This window comes from Neodiprion lecontei, chromosome 4, assembly GCF_021901455.1.
Source record: "Neodiprion lecontei isolate iyNeoLeco1 chromosome 4, iyNeoLeco1.1, whole genome shotgun sequence".
In the NCBI taxonomy this organism is placed as follows: Eukaryota; Metazoa; Arthropoda; class Insecta; order Hymenoptera; family Diprionidae; genus Neodiprion; species Neodiprion lecontei.
This window is the reverse complement of record NC_060263.1, coordinates 27,159,592-27,185,558: the sequence shown is the minus strand read 5'-3', so window position 1 is coordinate 27,185,558 and position 25,967 is coordinate 27,159,592. Positions and strand designations below refer to the sequence as shown.

At 34.9% G+C, this 25,967-nt stretch overlaps 5 protein-coding genes across 12 annotated transcripts; 2 read left to right on the top strand and 3 right to left on the bottom strand.

Moving 5' to 3' along the window:
- Positions 1-6: 6 nt before the first annotated feature.
- LOC107226577 (methyltransferase-like 26) lies at positions 7-6,123 on the bottom strand. Of its 2 annotated transcripts, none has more exons than XM_015667441.2 (3): positions 5,807-6,123; positions 1,698-1,780; positions 7-1,582 (listed from the first exon to the last, which is right to left on the bottom strand). In XM_015667441.2, the coding sequence occupies exons 2-3, from the start codon at positions 1,754-1,756 to the stop codon at positions 949-951; spliced, it is 693 nt and encodes a 230-aa protein (XP_015522927.2). In that variant the 5' UTR covers positions 1,757-1,780; positions 5,807-6,123; the 3' UTR covers positions 7-948. The 2 variants fall into 2 exon arrangements, with proteins under 2 accessions (XP_015522927.2, XP_046593693.1); XM_046737737.1 differs by lacking the exon at positions 5,807-6,123 and adding an exon at positions 2,149-2,220.
- Positions 2,097-5,787, bottom strand: LOC107226582 (dnaJ homolog subfamily C member 21). The gene is made up of 2 exons (XM_015667449.2): positions 5,539-5,787; positions 2,097-5,038 (listed from the first exon to the last, which is right to left on the bottom strand). Exon 2 carries the CDS (start codon positions 4,812-4,814, stop codon positions 2,769-2,771), a length of 2,046 nt encoding a protein of 681 aa, XP_015522935.2. The 5' UTR covers positions 4,815-5,038; positions 5,539-5,787; the 3' UTR covers positions 2,097-2,768.
- A 6,793-nt stretch (positions 6,124-12,916) lies between the features above and the next one.
- LOC107218668 (transmembrane protein 39A) lies at positions 12,917-17,275 on the top strand. Of its 3 annotated transcripts, none has more exons than XM_015656616.2 (8): positions 12,917-13,077; positions 13,835-14,188; positions 14,583-14,722; positions 14,792-14,890; positions 14,975-15,084; positions 15,258-15,510; positions 15,907-16,114; positions 16,322-17,275. In XM_015656616.2, exons 2-8 carry the CDS (start codon positions 13,871-13,873, stop codon positions 16,574-16,576), a joined length of 1,383 nt encoding a protein of 460 aa, XP_015512102.1. In that variant the 5' UTR covers positions 12,917-13,077; positions 13,835-13,870; the 3' UTR covers positions 16,577-17,275. The 3 variants fall into 3 exon arrangements, with proteins under 3 accessions (XP_015512102.1, XP_046593676.1, XP_046593677.1); XM_046737720.1 differs by lacking the exon at positions 12,917-13,077 and adding an exon at positions 13,100-13,286; XM_046737721.1 differs by lacking the exon at positions 12,917-13,077 and adding an exon at positions 13,304-13,760.
- On the bottom strand, positions 17,114-21,236 carry LOC107218649 (8-oxo-dGDP phosphatase NUDT18). 2 transcript variants are annotated; one of them, XM_015656582.2, is made up of 4 exons: positions 20,599-21,236; positions 18,892-19,435; positions 18,690-18,795; positions 17,114-18,602 (listed from the first exon to the last, which is right to left on the bottom strand). In XM_015656582.2, exons 1-4 carry the CDS (start codon positions 20,705-20,707, stop codon positions 18,363-18,365), a joined length of 999 nt encoding a protein of 332 aa, XP_015512068.1. In that variant the 5' UTR covers positions 20,708-21,236; the 3' UTR covers positions 17,114-18,362. The 2 variants fall into 2 exon arrangements, with proteins under 2 accessions (XP_015512068.1, XP_046593690.1); XM_046737734.1 differs by lacking the exon at positions 20,599-21,236 and adding an exon at positions 20,374-20,484.
- A 110-nt stretch (positions 21,237-21,346) lies between these two features.
- LOC107218662 (zinc finger C4H2 domain-containing protein) lies at positions 21,347-25,901 on the top strand. 4 transcript variants are annotated; one of them, XM_015656606.2, is made up of 5 exons: positions 21,347-21,614; positions 22,173-22,344; positions 22,764-22,945; positions 23,210-23,422; positions 23,765-25,901. In XM_015656606.2, exons 1-5 carry the CDS (start codon positions 21,556-21,558, stop codon positions 23,892-23,894), a joined length of 756 nt encoding a protein of 251 aa, XP_015512092.1. In that variant the 5' UTR covers positions 21,347-21,555; the 3' UTR covers positions 23,895-25,901. The 4 variants fall into 4 exon arrangements, with proteins under 4 accessions (XP_015512092.1, XP_015512089.1, XP_015512091.1 ...); XM_015656603.2 differs by having other exon boundaries at positions 21,355-21,614; positions 23,195-23,422; XM_015656605.2 differs by having other exon boundaries at positions 21,357-21,614; positions 23,195-23,413.
- Positions 25,902-25,967: the final 66 nt, after the last annotated feature.

Genomic DNA, 25,967 nt, shown 5'->3' with positions numbered 1-25,967 from the left:
ACAAAAGAGTTTATCAATATTTTTTTATTGTTGCGAATATCAGTCATGAAAAATTAGAGATTGAAAACGGTATTTACAAGAGCTGATGATTGGGATATTTTTGTAAATATAATGAAACAGTTTCTAACACGCATACAAAAAACTACACAAAACAATTTCATGGCTCAGATGAATTTTCCATCGCACAAACCTGTAGCACATAGTCTTCGATCAAATTAAACAGAAAATTTAACGCTAGCTTTAACAGAGTGGTGGACTTGTCCGGCTTTTCCGGTCTAAAATTTCAATATTTCCCGACCGTTTCAACCTGATTTGCAAAATAGTGAATAGCTTGCAACCAATGGCGCATTAAACTGTACATGTAAATAGGAGGGGGGCATGTAAATTCAACAATATTAGTTCCAAAAGCAAGTTATGCTGAATTTACGAAGCACAGTACGAGATTTTAAATAATTTAGTGAAATACCAACGTTGAAATACATATTTTCCAGTGGAATAATGTGATTCCCTGACTATTGCTAGTTTTCTTGGTAAGTCGCCACCCTGTGTAAATCAATCAGAATTAACTTCCCAGGAATTGCAAATAAACTATTGTCATCATAATTTGTAATTTAGTGATATTAATAATTTTTCAATAAAAAAAAGTCCAGCCATAATTCTTAACATTGAAATTATAATATAATCTACTGTGCGATTCGTAAAATAGAATAAAATTGAGGTACCAAAATTAATTACAATTTCTGATAGTTGGATCAATTCAATCGAGAAAAGCATCGCAAAGTTGTAAGACAGTATTAAAAACGGAAGCTATAACCGTAGATGACACAATTAAATTGATAAGATGACTAGTCACTGTCATTCTGATGCGTCAATGCTCAATTACGAGAGCTTTCAATTATTTCTATCTTGAGTAATTGAGCATAGTAATTATTGCGTATATAAATCACATCATTCCTTTTTCCAAATAATCGTTTTATTGTTGGCTGGCATGTCGAAAATTTCAATCAAATCGAGCCCATTTTCATTCGCTAACTTCTCCAGATCTCTAATATCCTTCAAGCCCCACTCCGGATTTTCTGCTTTCAATGATTCATCGAATCTAACATTACTTTCTGGTGATATAGTTCCATCAATCTTATACGGTCCATAAGTAAATAAAATTCCATTCTGCTTCAAAAGTTTACCAGCATTTTCGAAAAGACCAACAGTACATGCATGCGGAGCAATGTGAATCATGTTAGAATTATAAATATAATCAAAGCTGTTTTCTCGAAAAGTTTGAGCCCCCCAGTAGTCCGAATTTGTGGTTACATCAATTAGAATTGGACTCTGAACATTAGAAATCTCTTTAGTATAGGCAACTATGCTACCCAACATGCCAATATCAACTTCAGAGGGGTAAAATGTGACTTGAGGTAAATATAGAGCAAAGTGAGCCACATGTTGCCCACTACCAGAACCGATCTCCAGGAAATTTTGATTGGGGCCGGAGCGGATGTACTCTTTCAAGACAGAAAGAATCGGTTCCTTGTTACGTTCAGCTGCTGGGTAGAAAATTTTCCTAGCAGCTACTGAGCTAGATCTGTATCAATAAATGTCAATATATGAGTATATTTTCATGCTCTTTTTGCTAATCACGTGAATTACGTAAACACATTTTATGAGTATTAAAAACAATTATTGAAGTACTTCCTTACCTATGCGTAGCAGCAGATTGGATAATATTCATATTTCGTATTTGCCTGACAAGTTTCATTCAGCAGTGCTATAATATACGAATCTGAAACGTCATATTTTCGGATGTCAATATGGATAAAGAACTTGTTAAATTAAACATAGAAAAAAAAGTGAATTATTTGATTGACTTTTAATAGATTACAAAACACAATTCATAACCCTAGGCTATCCTTTATGAAGTATGAACTGTAATGAATCGTTCATCAAAATATTTCTGTGATTTATCTTTCTAACAATAAGAAAACTCCGCCTGGGTGAAAATATGCAGATTTTTTAGAGAACAATCAAATCTTGTTCCATTCTTATGATAGGCATGTTAAAATCTATACAATTAATTACATGAATAACATAATGCCCCATTTTAATTCACATCATCTTTATTGGTATAGACTTATGCAATTTTCAACTCACTCTATCAATATAAGAAAAGTAAACTTTTTGAGCTTCAACTTATTAACTTTCATGCCAGTCATATTTCACAATAGTAAGTAATTCTTTAAAACGTTCATTTGTTAAACCATTATACACGTATCAATCTGATTTGTTAGCCATCACTCATCACATTCTCACTCGTCACTCTCCCTCAATAAGTCTTCAAGCTATCAGCAGCTTGATTTATTAGCTTGTAAAGATTCTCTATTTACATATCTATAATGTCTATTTTTATTAACAGAAGTTTCTGATAATGGTACATTGAACATTTAAAAAGCCATTCAATTTAAGATTCTGAGAATGCCTGGTTTGTCAATATCTCCCTGTGATAATCATTTACTCTATTTTATATCTAAACTATGACAATCTTGATAACTTCGCATTACTTGGTGAATAAATAATAATATAATTTCATTAATGTCAAAAATAACCACGAATAATAAAGAAAGAAACATTACGATGCTTGACTGTCTTGATTTTCGATTTATCGATGCTCATTGCATATTGAAAATAAATTATACTGAGAATTTTTGAAAATTTTATTAACCGAGATATTAATATCCCATACAACGAATTATATTACTAATTTTCCTCCAGTTTCAATCGCTGTCTTCACTCAACGATTTTCTACTCTTCACAGGATTGATATACACAGAATGTCCACTCTTCTTCAAATGGTCATATAATTTATTCTTGGATGGAAATTCTGCTCCACATAGAGCACAACAGTGATCTAAATCCTGAATTCCTCCTCTGCATGACCCGCCTCTCTTTTTTTCCTTCTTGTCCTTGGGCCTGCTCCCATCCAAGCTTGACTTCTGAGTTTTTTTTGCTTCCTTTGCTTTCTTACCTTTAGATTTTTTTGTACTTTGAATTGATGATTTGGCATCTCCTTCAAAGTTCAAGTCAGAATTGTCAAAATCTACTTGGTTTCCGTTAGTAAAATTCTTAATGGTTTCTGGGACAGTGTGATTTTTGCTGCCATCTGATTTTTCATCACCAGCGATGTTGGCACCAACTTTCACACAAGTAGAAACTTTTTCAAAAGTTGCTTTCTTTTGGTTTTGTTTCTTTCGCTGTTTCTTGGACAACCCAAAATGAGCATCTAATTCTTGCTCATCATCGGTTGTTTTTTCAAGAATAACTTTTTGAACATTTTTACCTTTTTTCTTCTTACTTTTGCGAGATTTTTCTGTCATATGTAACATTTGGTTATCAAGCTCGCTCTCTTGATCTGATATCAATTCACCTTCAGAAGTCAGTATATCCGCGTCATCTTGTATTTTAGATACTCCAGTTGCCGTATCAAAAAAACCGTCCATTTCCGGGCCTGTGGCTAGTTCAACACCTTCTTCTTTCAAAAGCTTATTTGTATTTTTTTTACTTGCAGAACTTGATTCATTATCCGAAATCATTTCTTCATCCGATGTATTTCGCTGGTTGCCTTTTGCATTCACATCAATATTCTCACTAGGGTTCGTCAACAAGTCTCGTATTTCTGGGCTTGTTGCCAATATAACATCTTTCCGGTTTCGACTCAGTAAAGAAATATTTGTTTTGATACCAAATTTAGAATCCGATTCCGAGTCTGAATTGTACTCTCCACTACTGCTTTCAAAGTCCTTGTTTTCAGCAGCCAAGAATGAGGCTTTCATGGTTGAAACATTATCTTTGTGCCTTTTGGAATTTTCATGATTGGTAAATGCCTTTTGTGTCTTGTATATTTTGTTGCAAGCAACGCAATACAGGGTGTTATTATCCATATCATCAGCATCTTCAGAATCTGTATTTGAAGTTAATTCCTCACCAAACTCAGCAGCAAGATTTGCTTCGATCACCTTTAAATCTTTTTCGATGTTAGAAAACTTTGACCATTCTGACTCAGTATAACTTTTCAGTTCTTGTTGTCTCTGGATCAGTTGCTGCTTTTTCCATTCTTGTGTTTTTTTGGTATTTTCTTTAGCTCTTTCTGCCAGGATTTTTGCATGTGCTTGAACTCGTTTATCACGCTTGCGAACAAATGCCACAAGGTTCCTGACTTGTTCGTTGCGTTCTTTTTTAGCTTTATCTCTAATTTTCTTGTTCTCTTTTTCTACCAATCTTAAAACTCGTCTGTTTGGAGTATCACGAATGTCATATGGATCTAGCCAAGCAAATGACCTCTTAGTCGAATAGCTTTGCCAATATGCATAAAATTTGTGAACATCCTCATATGAGCTGGTGGAATTCCCAAAACCAGGTACTTTATCGTCCAACTCCTCTTCTTTACAAAACTCTGATTCTTCAGCAATCAGTTGTTCAAAAACTTCTCTATAAACCGTGTAAAATTCTTTTTTGTCATCGCCATAGCCCTTATAACAGCTGGTAGTGAAGTATTGGAACAAATCGATCGAATCATCTTTGTAATTTTCTCCTATCCCTCCTTTCAAAATGGCTTCTCGGTGATTGTCATACCAAGCTCGTTCTTGCGGATCACTCAAGACCTCCCATGCTTGTTGGACGATTTGAAATTGTTCTTTAGCATCTTCAGTATTATCCAAATTCTTATCAGGATGCCATTTCAGTGCTAGTTTTCTGTATGCTTTTTTTAAATCATCATCTGACGCATCTCTCGAAACGCCGAGTACTTCGTAGTGGCACTTCATACTTTCTGGTTATTCATATAAGAATGTGAAGATATATTGGATATTTTACTAACAACTGAAATCTCTTTTGATGAGATTATTGAAAGCAATAAGCAACAACACCAAGGTTGAGATATCAAAGATTTACTTTCAGATAAAGTTAATTATTCAATATTCAGTATATATTTCGAACGTGCCATGACTACTAAGCGAAACCCTCGGTGTAGAAATGGCCTAGCAATTCCCTGAAAAGTAAAATGCATCACAATCAGGTAGTCAGTTAATGGCTCTCCATGTATCATGACAAGAGTTAAAAGAATTAAATTTGAACCAAAAATTATTAATGATTATCTAACATTTAGTCGATTCCAAAATTAATAGCATTTTCAGCTTTCATTGTTCCGTTGTATTCTACTCTGTTCTGCTGCACCAGAACAGTAATTTTGCATGAGTCCTATATACATAATCATTGTTCTGGTGCTGCAAAACAAAGCAGAACAGAACGGAACAGAGCAAACTGAAAATGCTACCAGATAAACCTGAGAATCCAGAAAATCGAATATGCAACATTAGTTGTGCAGGAAGTAATATTGGACGAAGTGGACAAAAAAAATAGCTTCACATGTTGAAAAATAACGATCTATTCGTAATTCATGGCTTCAAGTTTAATAACTAATTTTTCATTCAATTAACGCACAAAATAATTTTTCAGAGTAGATGGTCTGTATGATAAGTTGGCAAATACCGTTTCAGATTTGATGTTTCGTTTCACGAGAGATTATTGTCAGAAGCTTTCTCAACATCTCCAAACATACAGGTTATTATGCGTAAAAAAAGAGAAGTTTTGTCGTACAGTTTAGACATATAGTTTCTTAGGTTATGTATACTTAAAATTTAAGACGGTGCAAGTCCACAAGTAAATATCATAAAGTGCTGCACTAATAGTAGAGTGCATAGTTACGTCTATTAATAGAGATTAGCTTAGAGGTTGTAAGCCAAAAGTCCTAACTTACTGTGACATACGCATGTAACGTGCGAAATTTGGCGCCGAAGTCAACCTCGTGTGCTTTATGGAACTGCGTATGCCGAGATCACAAATGGTCCAAGTTGCCAAGATTTTTCCGTCACTCAGGCCATGGTCAACGTCGAATCCATTTGATTATATTTTCACACCATTACTACACCAATTACTTTTTATTTGTAGGCTTGCAGAAAAATTGAAAATTTCTAATAATAATTATTCGAGCGGTTAACGCGATTTCCCTTTACAATCGGTGAAGAACTATGTAGCGTGACTGAAGATGCATACAGACGCTATCCTAGAACCACCTAGAACCACCTAGAACGCTATCTTTATGGGGCTTTTAGTATTCGAAAGTGGCGGACATAAATTCATCGTCAAACAGCGTCCTCTGTGTCCTCCTGGTCGGGCGCAACTCAATCCGGCAGGCAGTCGGTACGAAGAGGCAACAACAACTGATATTATCATCGCTCACCGCGTGTACCCAGATAATGCAGAGTCGTATATTATTATGCCTATGAAATGACGAACGGGAACAGACTGAAATTTTCATATAATCCCGCAAGGACATAGTTTACTTTTCAACTATGCAAATTCATTGGAGTCAAATTCAGCAATATTAACCTAACTCCATCAGATCGACAAAAATAATGTTATCTTAATAGATACACAATAAACATGCACCTGGCTTACTGTTAACAGAGTTAGAAACCTTTACTTGATGCAAAGGATGGGTAGACATAGTCTAAGAAGTTAATCAAATAATGGAGATATAGGTATATAGTTGTTCATATATGTACCTTATGTAATTTCTGTACTTCTGTTTAATACTTAACTCGTACCGTTAACTAAAGATAATAAGATCATTACCACAAAAGTAATTTTTAAAAAAAATTTAAAGATGATAAGGGTTCCTTTTTCCAACTTCTACTCATATTAATTGGTTAGATTGCGACTCTGTCCACTGACCCCCAAACACAAAATTGTTCAGAAATTTATTATCACGTGGTCCAGATTATAATTACTCATATCTGTTCACTTTATTATACATTTATGGCAGTGCCCGTATTGATTATTAGGAATTTCGGGTTTGAGAATATGGATTCCCGACAAAGTCGATACTATTTTATCCAGAATTTCAGCACTTTTCCGGTAACCCCTAATAATAATAATACTACCCAGAGAATACAACTATGTAATAATACTATATATAAGATATCAAAAACTAACGACTGATATCACCTAAAGATGGATTTCCCGGATTCTTTATAATTAAATTCTCATCAATTATCTACGATATCTCTGTCGAAAAAATACAGATGAAAGGTTGTAAGACCTTTCGGCAGCTTCAGGATCGTTCTGCTTTCAACAATCCATTTGTCTTTTCTGAGATAAGATTCTGATCTATCGAAGTATTTTTACAGATTTCCGCAAAAAGAATTTACAAATTTTGCACGCTTAGGTAGAACAATAATTTCACGAAACGAAGAGGAGGCATTGGCAGAACGTTAATGAGTTACATTATATATGTTAAAATTACAAGGAACTTGTTGAAAATTCATGTAATTGCTTAGTACTCATCCAAGAAATATGCGTCGTTGCTGATTTATTGAAACGGCATCGGGTTCCCGTGGTGGGCTGATTGTCCGTTTTTTTTCATTCCAACCGATTTGTGATTTGCGTTATTAACGGATTTCTTCCTTTCTATAGAAAGTAATAAATTTATATGGATAATGTGACGAAATATTGCTTCGATGATTTTTAATTGCGTCTAAAATCAATTAATAATATTGTAAAATGCAAGTTATCATATTAGTTGCCTTTCTTTTTATGTATCTAAATATAATGATTTTTTGAAAAAAGTATTTAACAGTAGAGTCAGTTAAGTAGTCTAGAAGTGAGGCGGGTATACAAATTTGTTATAAAAATTTTAAAATAATTTTCTATAATATAGATTCAAAAGCGAAGATGGGAGTTAATTTCTTACTGTATTCCATCTTATACAATGGGTATTTTAGACGGATCACCCTTATCTCGAACGTACAAAATTTGGGCATCGTTCTTTTTGTCATTTTTAGTAGCCGGTTTTGAACAAGCTTTGTTTTTTTGTTCTTTATCGTTTATCACGGCAGATGGGCTCATTTGGTATGTAAATATCGTGTTTTATTGTAACAACTTGTGTCGGCTGCCAAAGGTCAAGCGGGGGAGAAAGATGTTGGAATTGCCAAACTCTAAATTGCTAAATCTACGTGAATTTTATTGACTTTAATTAAGAAACGAAATTTATCAAAAAGAAAAATGTATTTACGTGAAATGCACTCGGAATAAACTAGAGAAATTCGAAGGTATTACGATTCCACATGCGTTACACATTATCGAAACATGATTTTCATTGCTTGTGTATTTTCATAACTTGACTTATGCTCGTTTCCACACCACCGCAAGCGGTAGAGCACCCGGCGTGTTTTTTTTTACGTGGTATCCCCAGTAGGCCTATTCCACGGAGAATAGTAGCAAGATCGATCTTACGTTCTTCGAAAAATTGCGAATGACTTTTGTCACACGTTAATTGGGGAAAATTGTTTTTCTCATTCAATTTGTACTCGCGTATATTGGCAATTTGTTAGAATTTTTCAGTTCATATAACCCACTGACTATTTATTATCGATGAAAGATGACTGTGTTAATTATGGATGAAGGATGGTTGGTTTAATTATGAATGAAGGGTGATTGTTTTTATCTTATACGCGAACGGTGATTGATGTTCGCGCACGGGTTTTTTCCTATGAGGTATGAGATGATCACTAACATGGAGAATCTGAAGAATACCATCAAAAACAAAACCAAGATCGCCAACACAAGTCGCTGTAAGACGTTGTCATTCACCTATCGGAAGACGATGCAGAAATCTTTGAAGAAATGGAAACAAATCGGAGAAGAATAAGCACAACTACTGAAATACGACAGAACTGTATAATTCTACAGTGAAATACAAACCAAAGATGATCTATGAGCGACTCGAGAAAGAAAACTCTGGCACTAAAACGATCGCAATAAAAGACTGTAAAACAATTATAAAAATCTACAGCTGAATAAATTTTACCACACTTTGTGTTCATAACGATTCTGCACCACATCGCTAAATCTATGTATCGGTGAAAACAAAATGACTGACGCTGAACACGACCTAAACCAGACCTAAGCCTAAAACGTGAAACGTTAATTTTTCAGTATAGTCGATAAGACTCAGTTACTTGGAACAGATGAAAATATAATTGGTGACATATATCGATACGAAAAAAGAGATAAATTAATTAATTGAAATGAACAGAAGATTTTATTAGCTAAAACAGGCAAGATGTTTGATTAGCTGAAACAGACAAAAGGTTTGATTAGCTAAAAGAGACGGAAAGTCTGATTACCTGAAACAGACAAAACGTTTGATAAGCTGAAAGAGACAGAAGGTTTGATAGCTAAAACAAATAAAAGGTTTAATTAGCTGAAACGAGCAAAAATTTTGATTAGCTGAAATAGACAAAAGGTTTGATTAGCTGAAACGGACAAAAAGTTTGATTAGCTGAAACAGTCAAAAAGTTTTATTAACTGAAAACAGACTAAAAGTTTTACGAGCTGAAACAGACAAAAAGCTTAGCTGAAACAGATAAAAAGTTTAGTTAGCTGAAACAGACAAAAAGCTTAGCTGAAACAGATAAAAAGTTTAGTTAGCTGAAACAGACAAAGGTTTTGTTAGCTGAAAGAGACAAAGGTTCGATTAGCTGAATCAGACAAAGAATTGATTATCTGAAACAAGCGAAAGCTTTATTACCTGAAACAGACGAAGGTATGGTCAGCACAATCACATAAGTCCATACTCTGACAAAAAATGTGTCGAGTCCAACATGATATTCGCTTTAATATTCGTTGCTTCGATTATTAATCGTATTGGTAAATAAAAAAATATTCAAAATTTTTTGAATCGACATCTATTTGTGCTTCGAGTTAGTAAAATGGATATCTTTTTCGACAGAACATTCTACAGTTCTCAGTACATTTGTTAAAAAATTGGTTTTGTTGCCCTGAATCAGAAAATAATACGATCAATTAAACGAGTGTTTCTGTAAATTTCAGATATATTTCATAACTACTTACGTCAAGATTCTCCACTATAGCTGTAAACTACCGAGATTTTGGTATCCGTACGTTGAACGCCGGGTTTCATATGCCGCGCTTTTTCATAACCGAAAAGTATCAAGTCCACGCGCAAAAGGCGCAGTGGGACTTGAAAAATTTATTATTCGTAAAAAAGTTGACCGAAGAGCTGAAAAATCAGCACATCGAGCGTGCGTAACTCTTTTATATACTGTTTGCACAATCGATGCGTAAAAAAACGTGTCAGATCCCCGTTATTAATTTACGCGCAAAAGGCTGCGTCCAATTCTCGTGATTAATCTACGCACAATAAGGCACGACAGATTAAACTGTCAAAAAACTTGTATTATCTGGGACTTTTTATACACTGTTTGCAAAATCGACGCGGAAAAAACGTGTGCAATTCCCGTTATTAATTTACGCGCAAAAGGCTGCGTTCATTTCTCGTGATTAATCCACACGAAACAAGGCGCGACAGATTAAACTCTCCAAAAATTTGTATTATCTGGGACTAGTCCCAAAAATTCTGTAGAAATCCAATCCACATCTGCATCTTTTTGAATTAGATACATTGCTATGTGGATTGTTGTTCTCAGATTATACATCGAATCGAAATCGAGAGGGAGGTTGGAGGGCATGCATTATTGTGTGGCGTGACGGTCGGCGGTCCTCTTCGACGCGAAGTCTTCGAGCTCAGCATCTCTCCCCATCTAGCGTACCACGGAACGCGATAGATGGTCCAGAAATGCGTTTTGCCCATTCAGACGATCACAGAGATCAATTGAATGGAATAATGATCGGTAATGACTCAATAACTGAATTGAATAACGATTGAAAAATGGTTGTACAGTCACGAGAAACAGGAAATTCAATCTCGTTAATATTCAAATGTTTACAAATGGTCGAGAGACTCGAATACGTAGTGTTTTCAGAAAAAAAATTCTGTGATCGTTTGACGCTGTAGATTACAAAAGTTAGTAACATCACGGTACATCGCGACCTTCCTACCCTTGCCTGTTTCCCAACGGAACCACCCAACGGAAAATAGAGACTCACACACACATGCATAAACCCCGCGACGGATCCCAAAAACGTCCACCTGCCTACCCGGTTACCTAGATTCGATCTAAACGATTCTCCATTTTTTCCAACACACAACATTCTTCATCGTTTGCGCCGTGGTCATTGACTTACATTTTCGTTGGTTACCTGTTTTGAACAAAATGTTTTTGTATCATAGTCTGCCTACTCACAATCAGTATACAGTATCGCAGTTGTATCCCGCCAACCTTAATATTGCATGTATTATTTTAATAAATATTGGCAGACTATCGATACATTAACCTTTTGTAAAATTGATTAAAAACATCCTGTATGCCAATTAGCATTTTTCTAAGCGAGCTAAGCCTGCAGTTGATCAATACTTCTTGGCTATTAAGAGATTGAAAATGATATATAAAATAAGATGTACTTTAATTACGTTACATTATGCCAGATTTTGGAATTTTATCGATTTAACAATAATGTGAATAATTGAAGACTTTCCAACCTCAGGTGAACCCACCACTTAAACGACATCATCGGTAAAGTTAAACGTAGATTACTACATCAGTTGCGAAACACAATTCGATCTCGCGAGTGCCGAGTAAGCGATGGTTACCTGTCGCGATGCTCATTCCACTTTTAGCAACGTGCAAAATTTCTAACTTCGAGTAAGCTACGGTACATTAAATTGCGAAAAAAAATTATTGGACTGCAAGTGAAGCACGTTGTGATCGTGAATGAGCCTATCCATGCAGCTAAGAAATCGAAGATTTGTGTAACAATTGTTACCGCCACGCCACGTGACAGAGGAATCCCAGGGAAATACCCATAACCTAACACGTGCAAACTCACCAACGTTGCCGAGAAATGGAAAAGTTACTCGGAAGTCTCTGCTTAAATCTGTGAAAAACAAATTAAAACACTTGAATTAATTTAGCAGATTGGCTTTTTAGTTTTCAAATTAATTATTACTGCATGTTATGCGAGAACAAAGTTCGGCTCTAAATGTACTACCTTGAATTATCAATCAATAATTAAAATAAGTATTATTAATACCTCGACTCTGGGCTGCTCCACACTTTTACATGTAGTAGTTCCTGTAGCATCTCATGTTACTTGGTGAAGCAACGCACTTTTCACATAATTCAAATCTTCACTAATCTCTGATAGTCCAAAAATCCGCACCACAATAACACTAGATTCTACACTCACTTTTTGCGCTGTAGCTTTCTGTTTAAATCTACTGAATAAACTTGTTGACAATGTAATTGCGCATTTGGCGAAAATCGGCAAAAAAAAATAATAAAATGACACTCGACGCACAGAGACAAAAATAGACATCACTGAAATCTGAAGTTACACAAAACAATCAAAACTCGGGACACGAAATTCACCTTCAAGGTTGACAGGATGTTGTTATTTCAGTAACTCGGTTTTTTCTCAGGCTACACGCTGCTCCTTATCTATTATTCAAAGATGAGTATGCTGCAAATACACTGATCGAACATCGCGATCTAAATGTTGAACTGATACTGAGAGCACGTAATCTCGCTCCGATTGCTCGGAAACGACTGATGCCGCACGGCGCTCAGAAGAAAGTTTTAAATCAATTCAAACGGGAGATAATTATTTCCCGTCCTCTCTGTCGCTCTTCCCAAGGAGTAGGGATAGCTGCTGGCGCCGCCCCTGTGGTTCTTCCCCTCTCATGGCCCCCACTCGCCCCACTTCATATTTCAATATATAAAGCCTGTTATATTGTAATAAAAATTGTAAATAGCATTTACTAACTTTACATTTTTGTCACCAGTTGACGTAAAAGTCATAATCCTAAAATTAGCGAACGAACCTTTGCTGTTCCTTTGGTACGACAAAAATATTGATACCGTCGGTAATGCAGTTTCTACATTTCTACACCATTGCGGTCGTGATGTGATCGTTCATGGATTTACATCACATTTACGTACTGCGCGATCAAAAATGACAATTCAGAATACGGATATCAATTGTATCTCCCTACGCGATCATTATTGATCAATTCTGTTTATAACTCTGTAGTTCATGTAACAAAAGGTTAGAAATTTTTTCCGCATGCTTAAAATACAAAATGTAGACGTCGAATCTAACCTCACAGTATTATAACCTTGTTGATATTTCCATATTCTTGAATCCATGCGAATATCAATTTCCGAATTCATAATTTCAATTGTTATTCTACGAAAACTGGTCATCCAAGTCCTAATCCGTACTATAATCGTGTAGTACACTCCTAAGTACTTTATGTAAATTTTCGTGCTTGGATTTTATGTACTTCACAATTACCGTTTAATTTAGTCGCATCCCAAATTTCCCAATTATGACAATGAAACTGAAGTTGATTATTTTAAAGACAAGTTATAACTTTATTACCAATAATTGTCAGGATCTTACATGCTACTTGAGATCAACAAGTTTCTATGCTTTCTTGTATCTATTCCGTACTTGTCAGCAAACGAGTTTGAATTGGCTAATCAAGTAATTTATCAGCAAAAAATTCCTTAAAAAATTGGTAATCGGAAAATCTTATGAGCTGCTTCTTACTTACTATATCCAATTCATAATGTGTGCATGTCACTACTTTGTGAGATATTCTTTACCAGTTCAGCAGATCTTACTAATGTAAAATCTATATATTTACCATCGTTCAACTAATCAGAATCACTTTTAAACCAATTAACTAGTTTAGAAAAACTATTATGAATATGAAGACACAATGTGTACGAATTACACTATCGATTTCCGAAATCCCCGTTCACTTGTGATACTGGATACATAGTTACACATTTTTCAGTACATTGGCTGAAAAGATACAAGTGTAGCAATTGAGATGCCTGGGGGAAGGCGAAACCCGGGAGGACGCTCCAACAATAGCAGTCGATCCCAGCTCAACTCAAGTGGTGGATCTTATGGAGGAAACGGGGGTCCAAATAGTCTTGGTGGAGTAGACGATAAAAAAATCAATGAAAATTGGAGTAGTCGACCTCTTGCGCCCAAACACGTACCTATCCCTGTAGTTCCTGTGGATGGACAATTGTCTTTCGAAGCTTTATCGTTGGGTATTTCTACCGTAGCAGTTGGCCTTCAATTACTTAATTTGTATCGCACTGTATGGTGGCTACCACAATCTTACAATGAATATACCATGGTAAGCAAAATTGAATTGATTCATCTTTTACAGGTTTTTTAAACTGCAAAGCTCAATTCCGTTTAATTATCAAACATTAGAGATTATTACAATCAAAGAGAAAATTTTTCAATGAGAAATATTAATGAATGACTGCGGGAATCGAACCTGGGACCAGCGAAAGCCTATCCCTGGACTTATACCCACTGGACCACCAGGGGTTCCTGCCATCATCACGTTAATCCTTTTCATCTACTCTGTTCACCTCTGTTCTTGTGTGGAAGGTGTATTTTGTATAAATGATATTATTGACTACATTGCACATATACTCGATAGTCAATTATTAAAGATTAATATTTGTAATTATCTATAATCAAAGCAGATAAATGATAAAATCGCAACACAAATATTTCAGAACTTCTATTTGATAGATCCGTACTTACTAGTTTTCATTGGCACAATGTTAGTACGCCGACTGGTTTATGCACTGCTACGGAAGCTAGTTGATGCCACAGCACCAACACGTTGGTTACCTACTGCTCAAAGAGTAATGAGGTACTGTCGTAACATGAATCTATATCTTCACGAAAATCTTTCTGAAATGTAATTTTATTTCAATTGTAGGGTATGTCTCCTGTTAGTCGTGATAAGTGTTCTTTGCTGGTGTCTCTACTACATGAGCGAAAATCACAATTCCATGAAAGTCTTTTACCTCTGTTATCCGTCAGTATAATTGTTTACACTCAAACCTGATTAGATTGCTGTTAATAGTTGAATACCAGAACACATAGTATTTCCCTTTTTTAGGAGCATATCAATATACTTTCTGATGTTTGGCGTAAGTATCGGGCCATTTTTCGACATTTCTACAGCCCCTTTGTACATCAAGGAGGATCGTAAAACAAAGTTTGTACTCGGTAATGATCTAATCATGATGAATAATATAATACTTATGAAAGAAATTTAAATATTGAAATGAATTCAGTTCTGAGCCGTTTCAGTTCATCAGTTATAAATTTCATTAGTATTTTACTATTATATTACGTTCTATAAAAACTTCTCACTAGCATGGGTCTTGATGATTGCACAGATAAGCCTTTGCATAATTGTTCGCTGAGTGCATCTGCCATCAGAGCCGAAGTATTGAGCTTACGGTCAGACTTCAATAGGCGTTTGAAAAGAGCATTATTTGCATCTTCTGGTACTGCCTATGTGTGTGGGATTGCACCTATCATATTCGTTCCTCCACACCTGCACTTCAATGTTTCTTGGGTAGTTCAACATATTGTACTCTTCTGGCTGGGAAGGCTGAGTGCACACTTTGCTCAGGCATATCCCGTAAGGTACGACTACAAATTCTCTTAAACTGTTTTTAGGTTTATCCTTCCCACAGTAACAGTATTATTCTGTTTCTTCAGCTAAATATGATGGCTAAGTCATTAATATGAAATGATTGTATTTTTCAGAGGCAAAAATAATTCACTTTCCCTAGGTACATTTTGATAAATAAAAAACGCGAATACAGTAGAATTTTGTGACCTAAAAGTGAAAATATTTTGGAAACGGAAATACAGACTCTAAAGCTTTAAAATTTTATTCCAATTTGACATCATTTTTCATCCATCAACTAAGTATTATAAACTAAAGAATCAATTTTTACCATATTTTCTTCTGGATTCAGAACGTTGCGTAATTCAAATGGTGCTTTATAAATGCGATGAGATTTTTATTTAATGCAGGTACTGTGATGTGCTACATAGAGCTGCACTTCATCTTGGGAGATGGACTAAAGTTGAGGGTCGCAATAACCATATACCAACACAATTGTGGAATGATGCAGTCTTGTGGCCACACGGTTCGCTTGTGAAGCATAATAAAGAATTATACCGGTCAGATGGTCTTTGTACTGCTGCCGAACCAGGGAATTCTAGTCACTACAGGTTTCACGTATGTACACAAAATATTCCCTTTCATATTTATCAATCAAAATTATTCATCTTCATTGTACACAGGTAAAAATGGCATGTCCGCAGAATAATTTTTGTTTTGTATTGTACTCAAATGTAAATTGTAATTTGATGTCATTTTCAACAATTCAGTGAGTATAACGTTTGTACGAATGAATAAACTAAAGAACATGTACTGTGTTTACAGGCATTGTTCAGCAATCCAACGATGCTGATTTGCTCTTTACTCGGCCTACAATTGTCATTGGTTGTAGTACAATTACTAGTTCTTTTGCGCACTATTGAATGGTATCAAGTTCTTTCAATGACGTTATTGTTGGTAACGAATTATTACACGTTATTTAAATTGGCACGGGACTATCTGGTATGCTGGAAAGTTTACCGGGCTGAGCAACTAGTTCAAGAAAAAACTCAAGCTGCCATAAACAACATTGCTCAATAGACTGTCACTACGTAATTTAAGTTTATGTGATCTTTTGATACTGTGCATGAATTAAATTTAGTTAACTTATTAGACGTTTCGACGATAAATAATAAAATGATTTCGCAAAAAACACTCCGTTCATACCTTACTACCTTTATCCTAATACAACTCCATAACACTATGTGTTTATATGTATAAATCAAATTCGAATTTATTCACCAGCCATATAACGTGTATAGCACTGAGTAACCATGTCATGGTTTCTGCTGCAATCAAGAATTAGAATTTCAGGAGTTTCTGGAGAAAATAATAAAAAAATTCAAGGACCTCAAATTCTCTTAATTATGAATTTTTAAGAATAAGATAAGTTGATTAGGTGTTAAATTAAAAAATTTCTATAGCAGTTTACGTACAGAGTGAGTTGCAATCGACTGCATGGTCCACCTGCTAAAATTTAATGCATTCAAGGCTACATATCACAATGGAAATGTCGCCATTTTCAATCGAAAATGTATTATGTCAACTTTTCCAGGATAAGTCAAAATATTCCAGGACTTCAGGAGCAATGTTTATTTTTCAAGATAATTCCAGGATTTAATGATATTCAAAAAGCAGTATGTTCCCTGCATGTCCTATCTCGATGTGTATGCATACAAACTTTCTAAATGCGGGAAAAAGAGTAATCTTATTCAACTGGGAATAAATTTATTATTAAAATTTTAATCATCAAAAATAGTAACGGTAACAAAATAAAAATTTTAATTATTTAAAAAGGGTAATATAAAATTAGCGTTAATAACTGAATTCATAATATCAATAATAAATGATTGTTAGAATATTTAGTAAATGTTAGATATGGAATGATGTTGTAATATAATACTATCATATACTGTAATAAATTATTGGAAATTCAGATAACAATACAACGAAACAGTAATTATTTATCTCTATAAATACGTTTGGGAGATAATTATTTCTGGTTCCCCAAATTAATAAGCGGCAATAAAAACATTACATACAAAAAATATTATAGAGTGAAAATAATAACAACTTGAAAGCAGGATTTAATTAAAATACCTGGTATAACTTGTCACTGGCATAATTTTTACGAAATACTCGTATTAGAATTTGCACTTCACAAAAATTGAATTAGAATTGAAAATACGAATAATAAATTATTCTGAACAGTGAAAAAAAAGGTGCATTGCAAGTAATGATTTCTAATGTCAAAGTCATATTATACATATCATGAGCAGAATTGATCTTGGTGATCATAGGTAGAAAGACATGGGCTGAAGAGAAATAAGATATTTTAAAAATATTTACAGCAGAGTTTTATAACTTTTAAATAATTTATTTTGTTCAAAATCGAGTCACTAATTTTCCGCTATGCACGTGATGTAACTGTTTTATTCAATTATATCATTCTCGACAAGTGAGCTTCAACAGCATTTATGTGACCATTTTGGAAGCATGGTACATGATAGTGGTGAAAAACTGATGCAAATTTTCAAGATATCGGGCTTTGGAAATTTCAAGGAATTTTATACTCAGATTTTTGTCGCCACCTTACCTCAGAAAATTTGTTATTTCTTTATACAAAAAATAAAACTGATTTCTCAATTGAATCTCTTCCTCTCACATACTAAATTGAATTATTTGATAGAAACAACTGCTAAAAGAAACTATTTAGTAACAAAAAGTGCAGTGACCTTAGTCACTTTAAGCTGCCTGAATTACTCGCAAGGCTCGTCACTTAGTTTTCTCAAAAAAAAATAAAAATTTCAGTCTGTAACATAAAGATTTAGCGTACTACACTGAGTGGTATGGTTTTGTTACGTGGCATAACCGTTACTAATGTGTCACCGAGAGACTGGGAAAGTTCATGCCAAACAAACTTCCCAATAATTGGGACCTCCTCTAAAGGTGGTCGAAAAGCTACTAGCATGGTCAGGGACAGGCCATCCTCTCCGTGACCACCAGCATATTCTACAGACAGTAAACCATGTGGTCTATGTTGCGGTACATCAGCTCCAAAAATTTCCTAGTGTGAAAAGATTCACGCAATTAATGTTAAGACCAACTGATTACATGCAAATCCTCAAATGATAACCAGAGTTTAGAAGCTTACCACCATAAATTTGTGCAGCGTAGAGTGAAGATTTCTTCTCGGGTTTATTTCACAAATAGGTAAATGATACTCAGTGCGTTCCGACAGCAAAACATGCATTCTGTTACTATAAATGGAGATAAAAGATGTTAATTAGTGCACAAACAACTCATGTAGTCAATCACACTTAATGCGCATATGAATATATAATAATAAATCTTACGTTGCTTTCTTTTTTATGCAAACAATTAACTTCAAATAAAGCCTACTGTGGGGATTGGCTATAGGAAGTAATGGAGAATGCCATGGTGGGTTAAGGCCTTGTTTGTACTCTCTAACTCTATGTATCAACGGTATGATATCATATGCTCTAAGTGACAATTCCTCAACATTTTGAATCCAACAAGCCTGTAGTGATTCTTCGTCAGCTTGTTCAGGAGTCTTTAAAGCACCACCAATCACATTTCCAGTCATAACAAATCTGAACCAAGATCCAGTCGCGCATTCAACGATTACCAATGATTTTGGTTCAACGATAATTCCCGTCTCTTCGAGAACCTCTCTTCTGAATGCCTCTGTCAATTCCTCGCCGGGTTCAACCCTTCCTGCTGGTAGGTACCATTTTCCTGCACAGGAGGCCTTTGCCTCCTGCATCATCAATACCTCATCATTATCGTTAATTAGTACTGCTGCGACTACGTATGTCACAGTTTTTTGACAAATTGGAACGTAGTCAGAGCTTGCAGTGGGTTGAATTCCTTTGGCTTCTGGAAACGAAAGTATCGTGTCAGTCAAAGTCAACGAGCTATTCATTAAGGCTTCAAGTGCACAAGTGATTTCGTATAATTCTAAGCGATTTCAGACAATGGTAGCTGATTACAAAATACTACGTGTAATTTCTCGCACTTTGCATGATTTCATGTGATTATACACTTTTTTATGGGACTTTGAATTGATTTCATATGGATTTCACACTAATTCATGGGATTTCATATTGATTTCAGAATGATTTCGTGATGAGTATGGTGATTTTCATGCAATTTTGGGGTGTACACAAAGAATTTCACAAGAATTCACATACCATAAATGTGATTTGACAAAATTTCATACTATTTTATACGGTTGATCATGATGATGAAAAAAAATTATCTTTCCCCCTTAAACACTTCAGGTTTTGTACAAAACTTTGTCTTGCATGTCTTTACGTTTGTGAGGTAATCACCTGGGATGATTAGAACCTAGGACCCTATATGAAGTGCTCTAAAAAATTAAAATTCAATACATTCGGGTTGGTGTTTATTGTGAGTGTAGTACTCCTGGGCCTTACGATTTCAAAAGTATGAATCGAATGATTTCAAAGCAATTTCATGATAATTTCGTATGAGTTTAAGATTTGGACGAGAATTCTGATGTTTTCGGATGATATTGAATAATTTCAGCTGATTTCAGCTCAATTCAGGTGATTTCATTCTTAACATACTACGATTTATTTCTTAATGCAAGCAACTTCCAACTGATTTCAATCTGGGATATATAGCTGATTTGAAAAATGAATAGCCCCTTGGTCAAATTACACTGAAAACAGGTGTTTGATCATTGCGAATATCTGTAATTGCACTAATAATATTGCTATGTTCGAAAAAAGCATCAGGTTGATATGAAGCAACTACTTAGCGATGAAATTAATAAATGATAATCCTAATACTCATAAAATTCGCTTTTCTGCAATACTGGTGATTCAGGGACCCACAATTTCTGGAGTACTGTTACACGAAATAAAATTTTCAATTGCAAATAAAGTTTGGATGGCTTTCAAATTTTTATACGACAAATTAAACGAACGAAGGCAGGTGAATGACCTCTAGTGGCACGCTATTGCGATTGCCAGTTAGATTCTTGAAAGATGCGTATAAATTCTTCCCATCCTTACCTATTGACTCATTTTGTTCAGCAAGCGTAAAGTCGCACAGATCATCGTTGTCATTTATACTTTGTCCATTTAACACTAGCCTAATCTTGTCTTCTATGGTATCAGGCATTTTATTATAGCTAACGCTTGTTAATATTTCTATTCGCAATTAAAGTACACGTAACGATTCATAACTGTCGTTGACTAAACATGCTGCTTCGTGTTATCCCCCACCATCAGAAGACACTTTTGCACACACACACACACGCGTCAGAATAATTCTGGGCACGTTCTCTTCCGTAAAGCAGGCCGGAGGGGATGACCAAAGATAACGACATGAAGGCATCAGAGAAGATGTATAAAACTTTTTTCGAGCATGCTCCTACTGTAGTTATCTCTATACCCACAGGCCGTGACGTTCACTCACATCACTCACACCAGATCCTGATGAATCGAGTGCACGTGTGAGTGAATCTACGCCCTGTAGTTGATCCCGCAGCGGTAGTACGCGGCTTTTCATGTGTTTGGATTAATGCCTAGAACCCAAGAACCGATGAGTGTACCTCGGCAACCTCTCCAACCTCTCTAACATACGTCATTTTTAGTGCTCGGCAGCACTCGGCAGCTCCAGGCATTAGACTTAGCTCTGCTCTGATGCTGCGTTCGCGCAACAATAGACCAAGTGCTGACGTATGGTTATACCTAGCCACCTAGGTAGCGCCACTGGTGGCACAAAGTCAAGATAGGGAGTAAGCATATAGTAGCGCGCTCTTTGAAAAATTTCTGAACTAAACGCAAAGCTAAGCGGAGGCATCACTAAAATTCTCTGTAAATTTCCATAACTTTCCAAACTTTCTTGTGCTCTGAAAGAAGCGCAAAGGGAAAGGACCAGTTTATTGGCAATAAACAGGGGGATGCTTGTTGGAATTTTGTATTAATTGATGTGATATAAGCAGTGAAACCTTAGCTACGTGAAAAATGTCATCACCGGATAGTACAGTCATTTTTGCTAAACTAGAAGCACTCAAGGATATTAGGTTTGTACAAGATGCACGGAAAACAACAGTTATTATTCTGCGTTTATTGCACGGATCTGAATATTAGAAATGGATGCCTGAAAAGACGAGAAGTACGGTCATTTGTTTGAAAAAATCAATCTTCATAAGTTGTCGTTCAGAAAATACATTATTTGTTATTTTTCTTACTACATTAAACCTCAACTCACTTAATTTATAATGTGATAAGATACGTCATTTCGCTACAACCAATCAATATCCACTGTTAACATTAACACCAACTATACATTTTCATTTAAAAAATGCCCTATTATATACAACAATTTCATTATTCATTAATCAAACATTCAAAATATTCCACAGATTGTTGGGTTTAAATTTTATAAAAATTACACATTAGATAATAATTGTCAACAACTACCCATGTCTTAGAAAAATATTGGTTGTAATATGTTCACTCACCATTCACACAATGTTCAGTGTCTGTTGTGAATTATTTGATGCATTGAAATCTTACAACTAATTAACACCAAATTTAAAGATACTGATGTATTTTGTAATTGCATGCGAATTTCTTAGGTCAAAGACATTGCAACTAGAAAAAATGAAGCAGAGAATCATTCAAGAGGTAGAACAGACAGAACAGGAGGAGAAGTGCTTGACAGAATACAAGCAGGAAATGGAACTTTTAATGCAAGAAAAGATGGCACATGTTGAAGAACTCCGACAAATTCATGCCGACATCAATGCGGTGAAAAATTCATTTTTACATTCAAATTGACCACATTAATTTATGCTGCTGAAAAATCAATGACATTCGTAATGAAGAACAACATTTTTCTATGTATTCACATTATTTTCATTTCCACAATGTTATTGGCAAAGGATTTCGATAGTTTTAATATATTTCTTATTACACAGAAGACCCTAGAATTTTAGGACAATAAGGGAACCCTGAGGAAATAACATAATTGTAGCAATTTGAGTCACATGTTTGGATTATTTTTCAGTTGTGGTTGGAGTAATATCTGTTTATGTTTTTTCTGAAGGCAGATCTAATTCGATGGTTGTCTTACTTTGCTATTCTTATTCATAGTCTTTGAATTCATAGTCTTAAGTTTAAAAAAAATGATATCAACAATTAAATGGATAATAACTTTCATTCGGTAGATGGAAACAGTTATAAAGCAAGCTGAAGATGCTCGCAACAGAGCTAGAGAAACAGCAAAATTAATCCATAACAATGACTATCAACCACTAAAGCACGACATCGATAGAATGCGTAGAGAATACTTGGGACTTGAAAGACTACCAGAGCTCTATGAAACGGAATCAGATCTTATTTCACCTGAGTAAGCAGATTTCTAACTATTAAATTACTTAATGCGATCCGTAATAGTCTTGTAAATTTATTCTTCAATCCAAAATCCTCAACTCAGATTGACAATTTATAACTCAGCCATGTGCAAAGCGAGTTACACGAACATGTTTTGAGAATACAAAAGATAAAAACAATTTATTGATCTGAAAAATGTATTAACGTATGTTAAATATGGAATAATGAAACTAATGAATAATGAATAATAATTATAATTGTGTAGACGGTTTGCTCGTAGCTATTTTGACCGCCCCCTGCAAAAAGCAGAATGGCGAGTTGAGGTAAGGGGTGATGATTTAATGCCTCCGTTGGGCTTACACCCCCATCCCAGCCACCAAGGAGGTCCAACTCCGTTTTTAGCTCCACAACCACTACAGGGTCCTAGTAAACCAGAGCCTAGGCCTTTGCCTCCAGCTCCTGGGCCCCCAGCTCCAACATTCAGGTACCACTGGTATATCTTCACTTTCGCATTACATATTCAACAGTAGTATACAGAATGGGGCAATATTATATAAATCGGTTGTTCGTATAATATATCTTTACTTTTACAAACTGCCTTTGGATCATTCTATTAGGAATGCACAATACGAGTTGCAAAGAATAGCAATAGATTTTTGAGCTGATTTGTGGATTAGTGTGTTAATTTTCATGTCACATATTTCAAGACATTGTTCAGTTTCTTCAATTTGTAGTGTTTGTTGTAGCAATATTATTCGTATTGGAAAGAAAATATAATGGTGCTCTGTTCTGTATTTTGTATCAATCCTTCTAATTTCTTATCCTTTTTTTTCAGGCAACAACCTCCACCAATGAAGTCGTGTCTATCCTGTCATCAACAAATTCATCGAAATGCACCAATTTGTCCTTTATGTAAAGCTAAATCACGTTCACGTAATCCTAAGAAGCCTAAGAAAAAAGACTAACGTGTAGGCTTGAGTTTATCATTAGCTCTTGAACCTACAGCCTCCAAGCATCAATTCGAGAAAATATAATTATTTCATAATAGTTATTTTCGTCGCAAGTGCGCATAAAATAGGGGTTTCTTGACGAGTGTAAAGTACGAAACTCACACGAATCAAGAAGTCCTTATATGCGTACATAGCACAGATTCTATTTTCTGTGATACCTACTGTCAAAAACTACTAAATAATCGAATTGTTGACGACGGTAGTGCAGAAAAAGATTTCTAAAATATTTTTTTTTATTTTTTAACTGATCTAGTTCTGAACGTGTGTTTAAAATTAACGAGCTTATGAATGTAACTACAGTATTTTAATTTACTATGAACTTCATTATTTGGTCGAATTCACATTTATACAAAATACAAGGTGAGTCATATTCAAACTCTGGGAATTTGAGAAGCTTATTTGATCAATGGATGCTGTACCATAGCCGATCAGATTAGTAAACAGGCAGACCGCATCAAAGAAACACTAATATTGATATCGGAGTGAAATTTTGATGGTCCAGTGTTGGCGTTGTATGACAATCAAAAAACGCAACGACAACTACAAGTGTCCAGATGCTGCTCAAACTGGCAATAAAAGACGTCCTGTTGAATATAAAAATTTAGTCGGAAGATTTTGAGAAACCAGTTGGCATCTAAATAAAGTAAACTTTGACAACAGATTCAATATCATTCAGTATTACTAGTCAGTATCATCACGTTATTTTTCTAGAGCAGCTAACTGTTACATACATTTCTTGCATCAATGAATATGTGGACTAGCTCCTTGTTTATGGCGATATCAATATTGACATACGTTGCTTCAATATGGTTTGCCTAATCATTCAATTGATCGACTGTGAAGTGACGCCTATTGATCAAGTAAGTTCCTCCTGTTCACGGAGCTTGTACTCACTCACCCTGTAATCACAGAATATAGACTGAAAGTCCAAATCAGAAACCCAGTTAAAGTTATTGCGTAAATGCGTCATTATTGTGTAAATAAATTTTATTTTAGATAGCAAAATGAAATTGAGCAACTTTGAGTTATAGAACAGTAATTTGTTGAATAGATAACAGATCCAGTGATTCGCACTCTAGTTTACTCAATCATCCTCCAATACACACAGTTTGGTAATTGTACCATATTAGTTCGATTTGCCCTATGCAGTTACTTGCAATTGATAAAGTTCGCACAGTGAAAATTCGAGCTCCCTGTACTAATCGGAGCAACAATACTGAAACCAACTATTCAAACAGGTTCCGAATAGTTCATAAAATATCTAATGACTGAAGATTCCAAAAGCCTGAAATGTGAGTATATTTGAGTGTATAGTAATAATTAGCTCGATCGTGGTTCATCATAAGTAGTACACAAGTTGTTACACTGTTGAATTTATGAATTACCATGTACATTATTGCAATTTTATATCTACTTAAAGCAATATTATATGTAATATTGCAATTACGATCTTGAAACTAGTGTGAATAATCCTTTATTATTAGGTATCTTATTTAAGGAAAATTTGCGTATCATGAACTTTATTCAACCCCTGTTGAAATTGCATAGATACTTTCGGAGTTTGTTGGTTACTGAAAGTCCAAATTATTTCATTACATAACTTGAATCAATTCAGTGATAATCGAAAAGTAATTAATCGCACGAATAAGGTACTGGAAAATATTTATTTTTGAGTATGTTGAATCCCTTCTCTGCCACAATGTATTCAATGATGACGTCGATGAAGTTACTTAGTTCTATGACTTATACGACAGTCAGAAAATTTTGTAATCTATTCTACGAGTTATGAAATTATGAAATAATGTGTGTCATTACGTTAAGATATACAGAAAAGACGGAAAATCAAGCTAATTTATCAATCACAATATATAATTATAGGTTGAAATTGTAAAACCGAAGGACAACGACGTTAACTCGTTGTTATATAGGTGTCATATTTTATTCTGTCGCGATTTTTATCTACCGCGTCCGAAAATGCAAGAGATTAACGTTGCTTTATCAATAGGAATAGGAATTCAACACATCGTA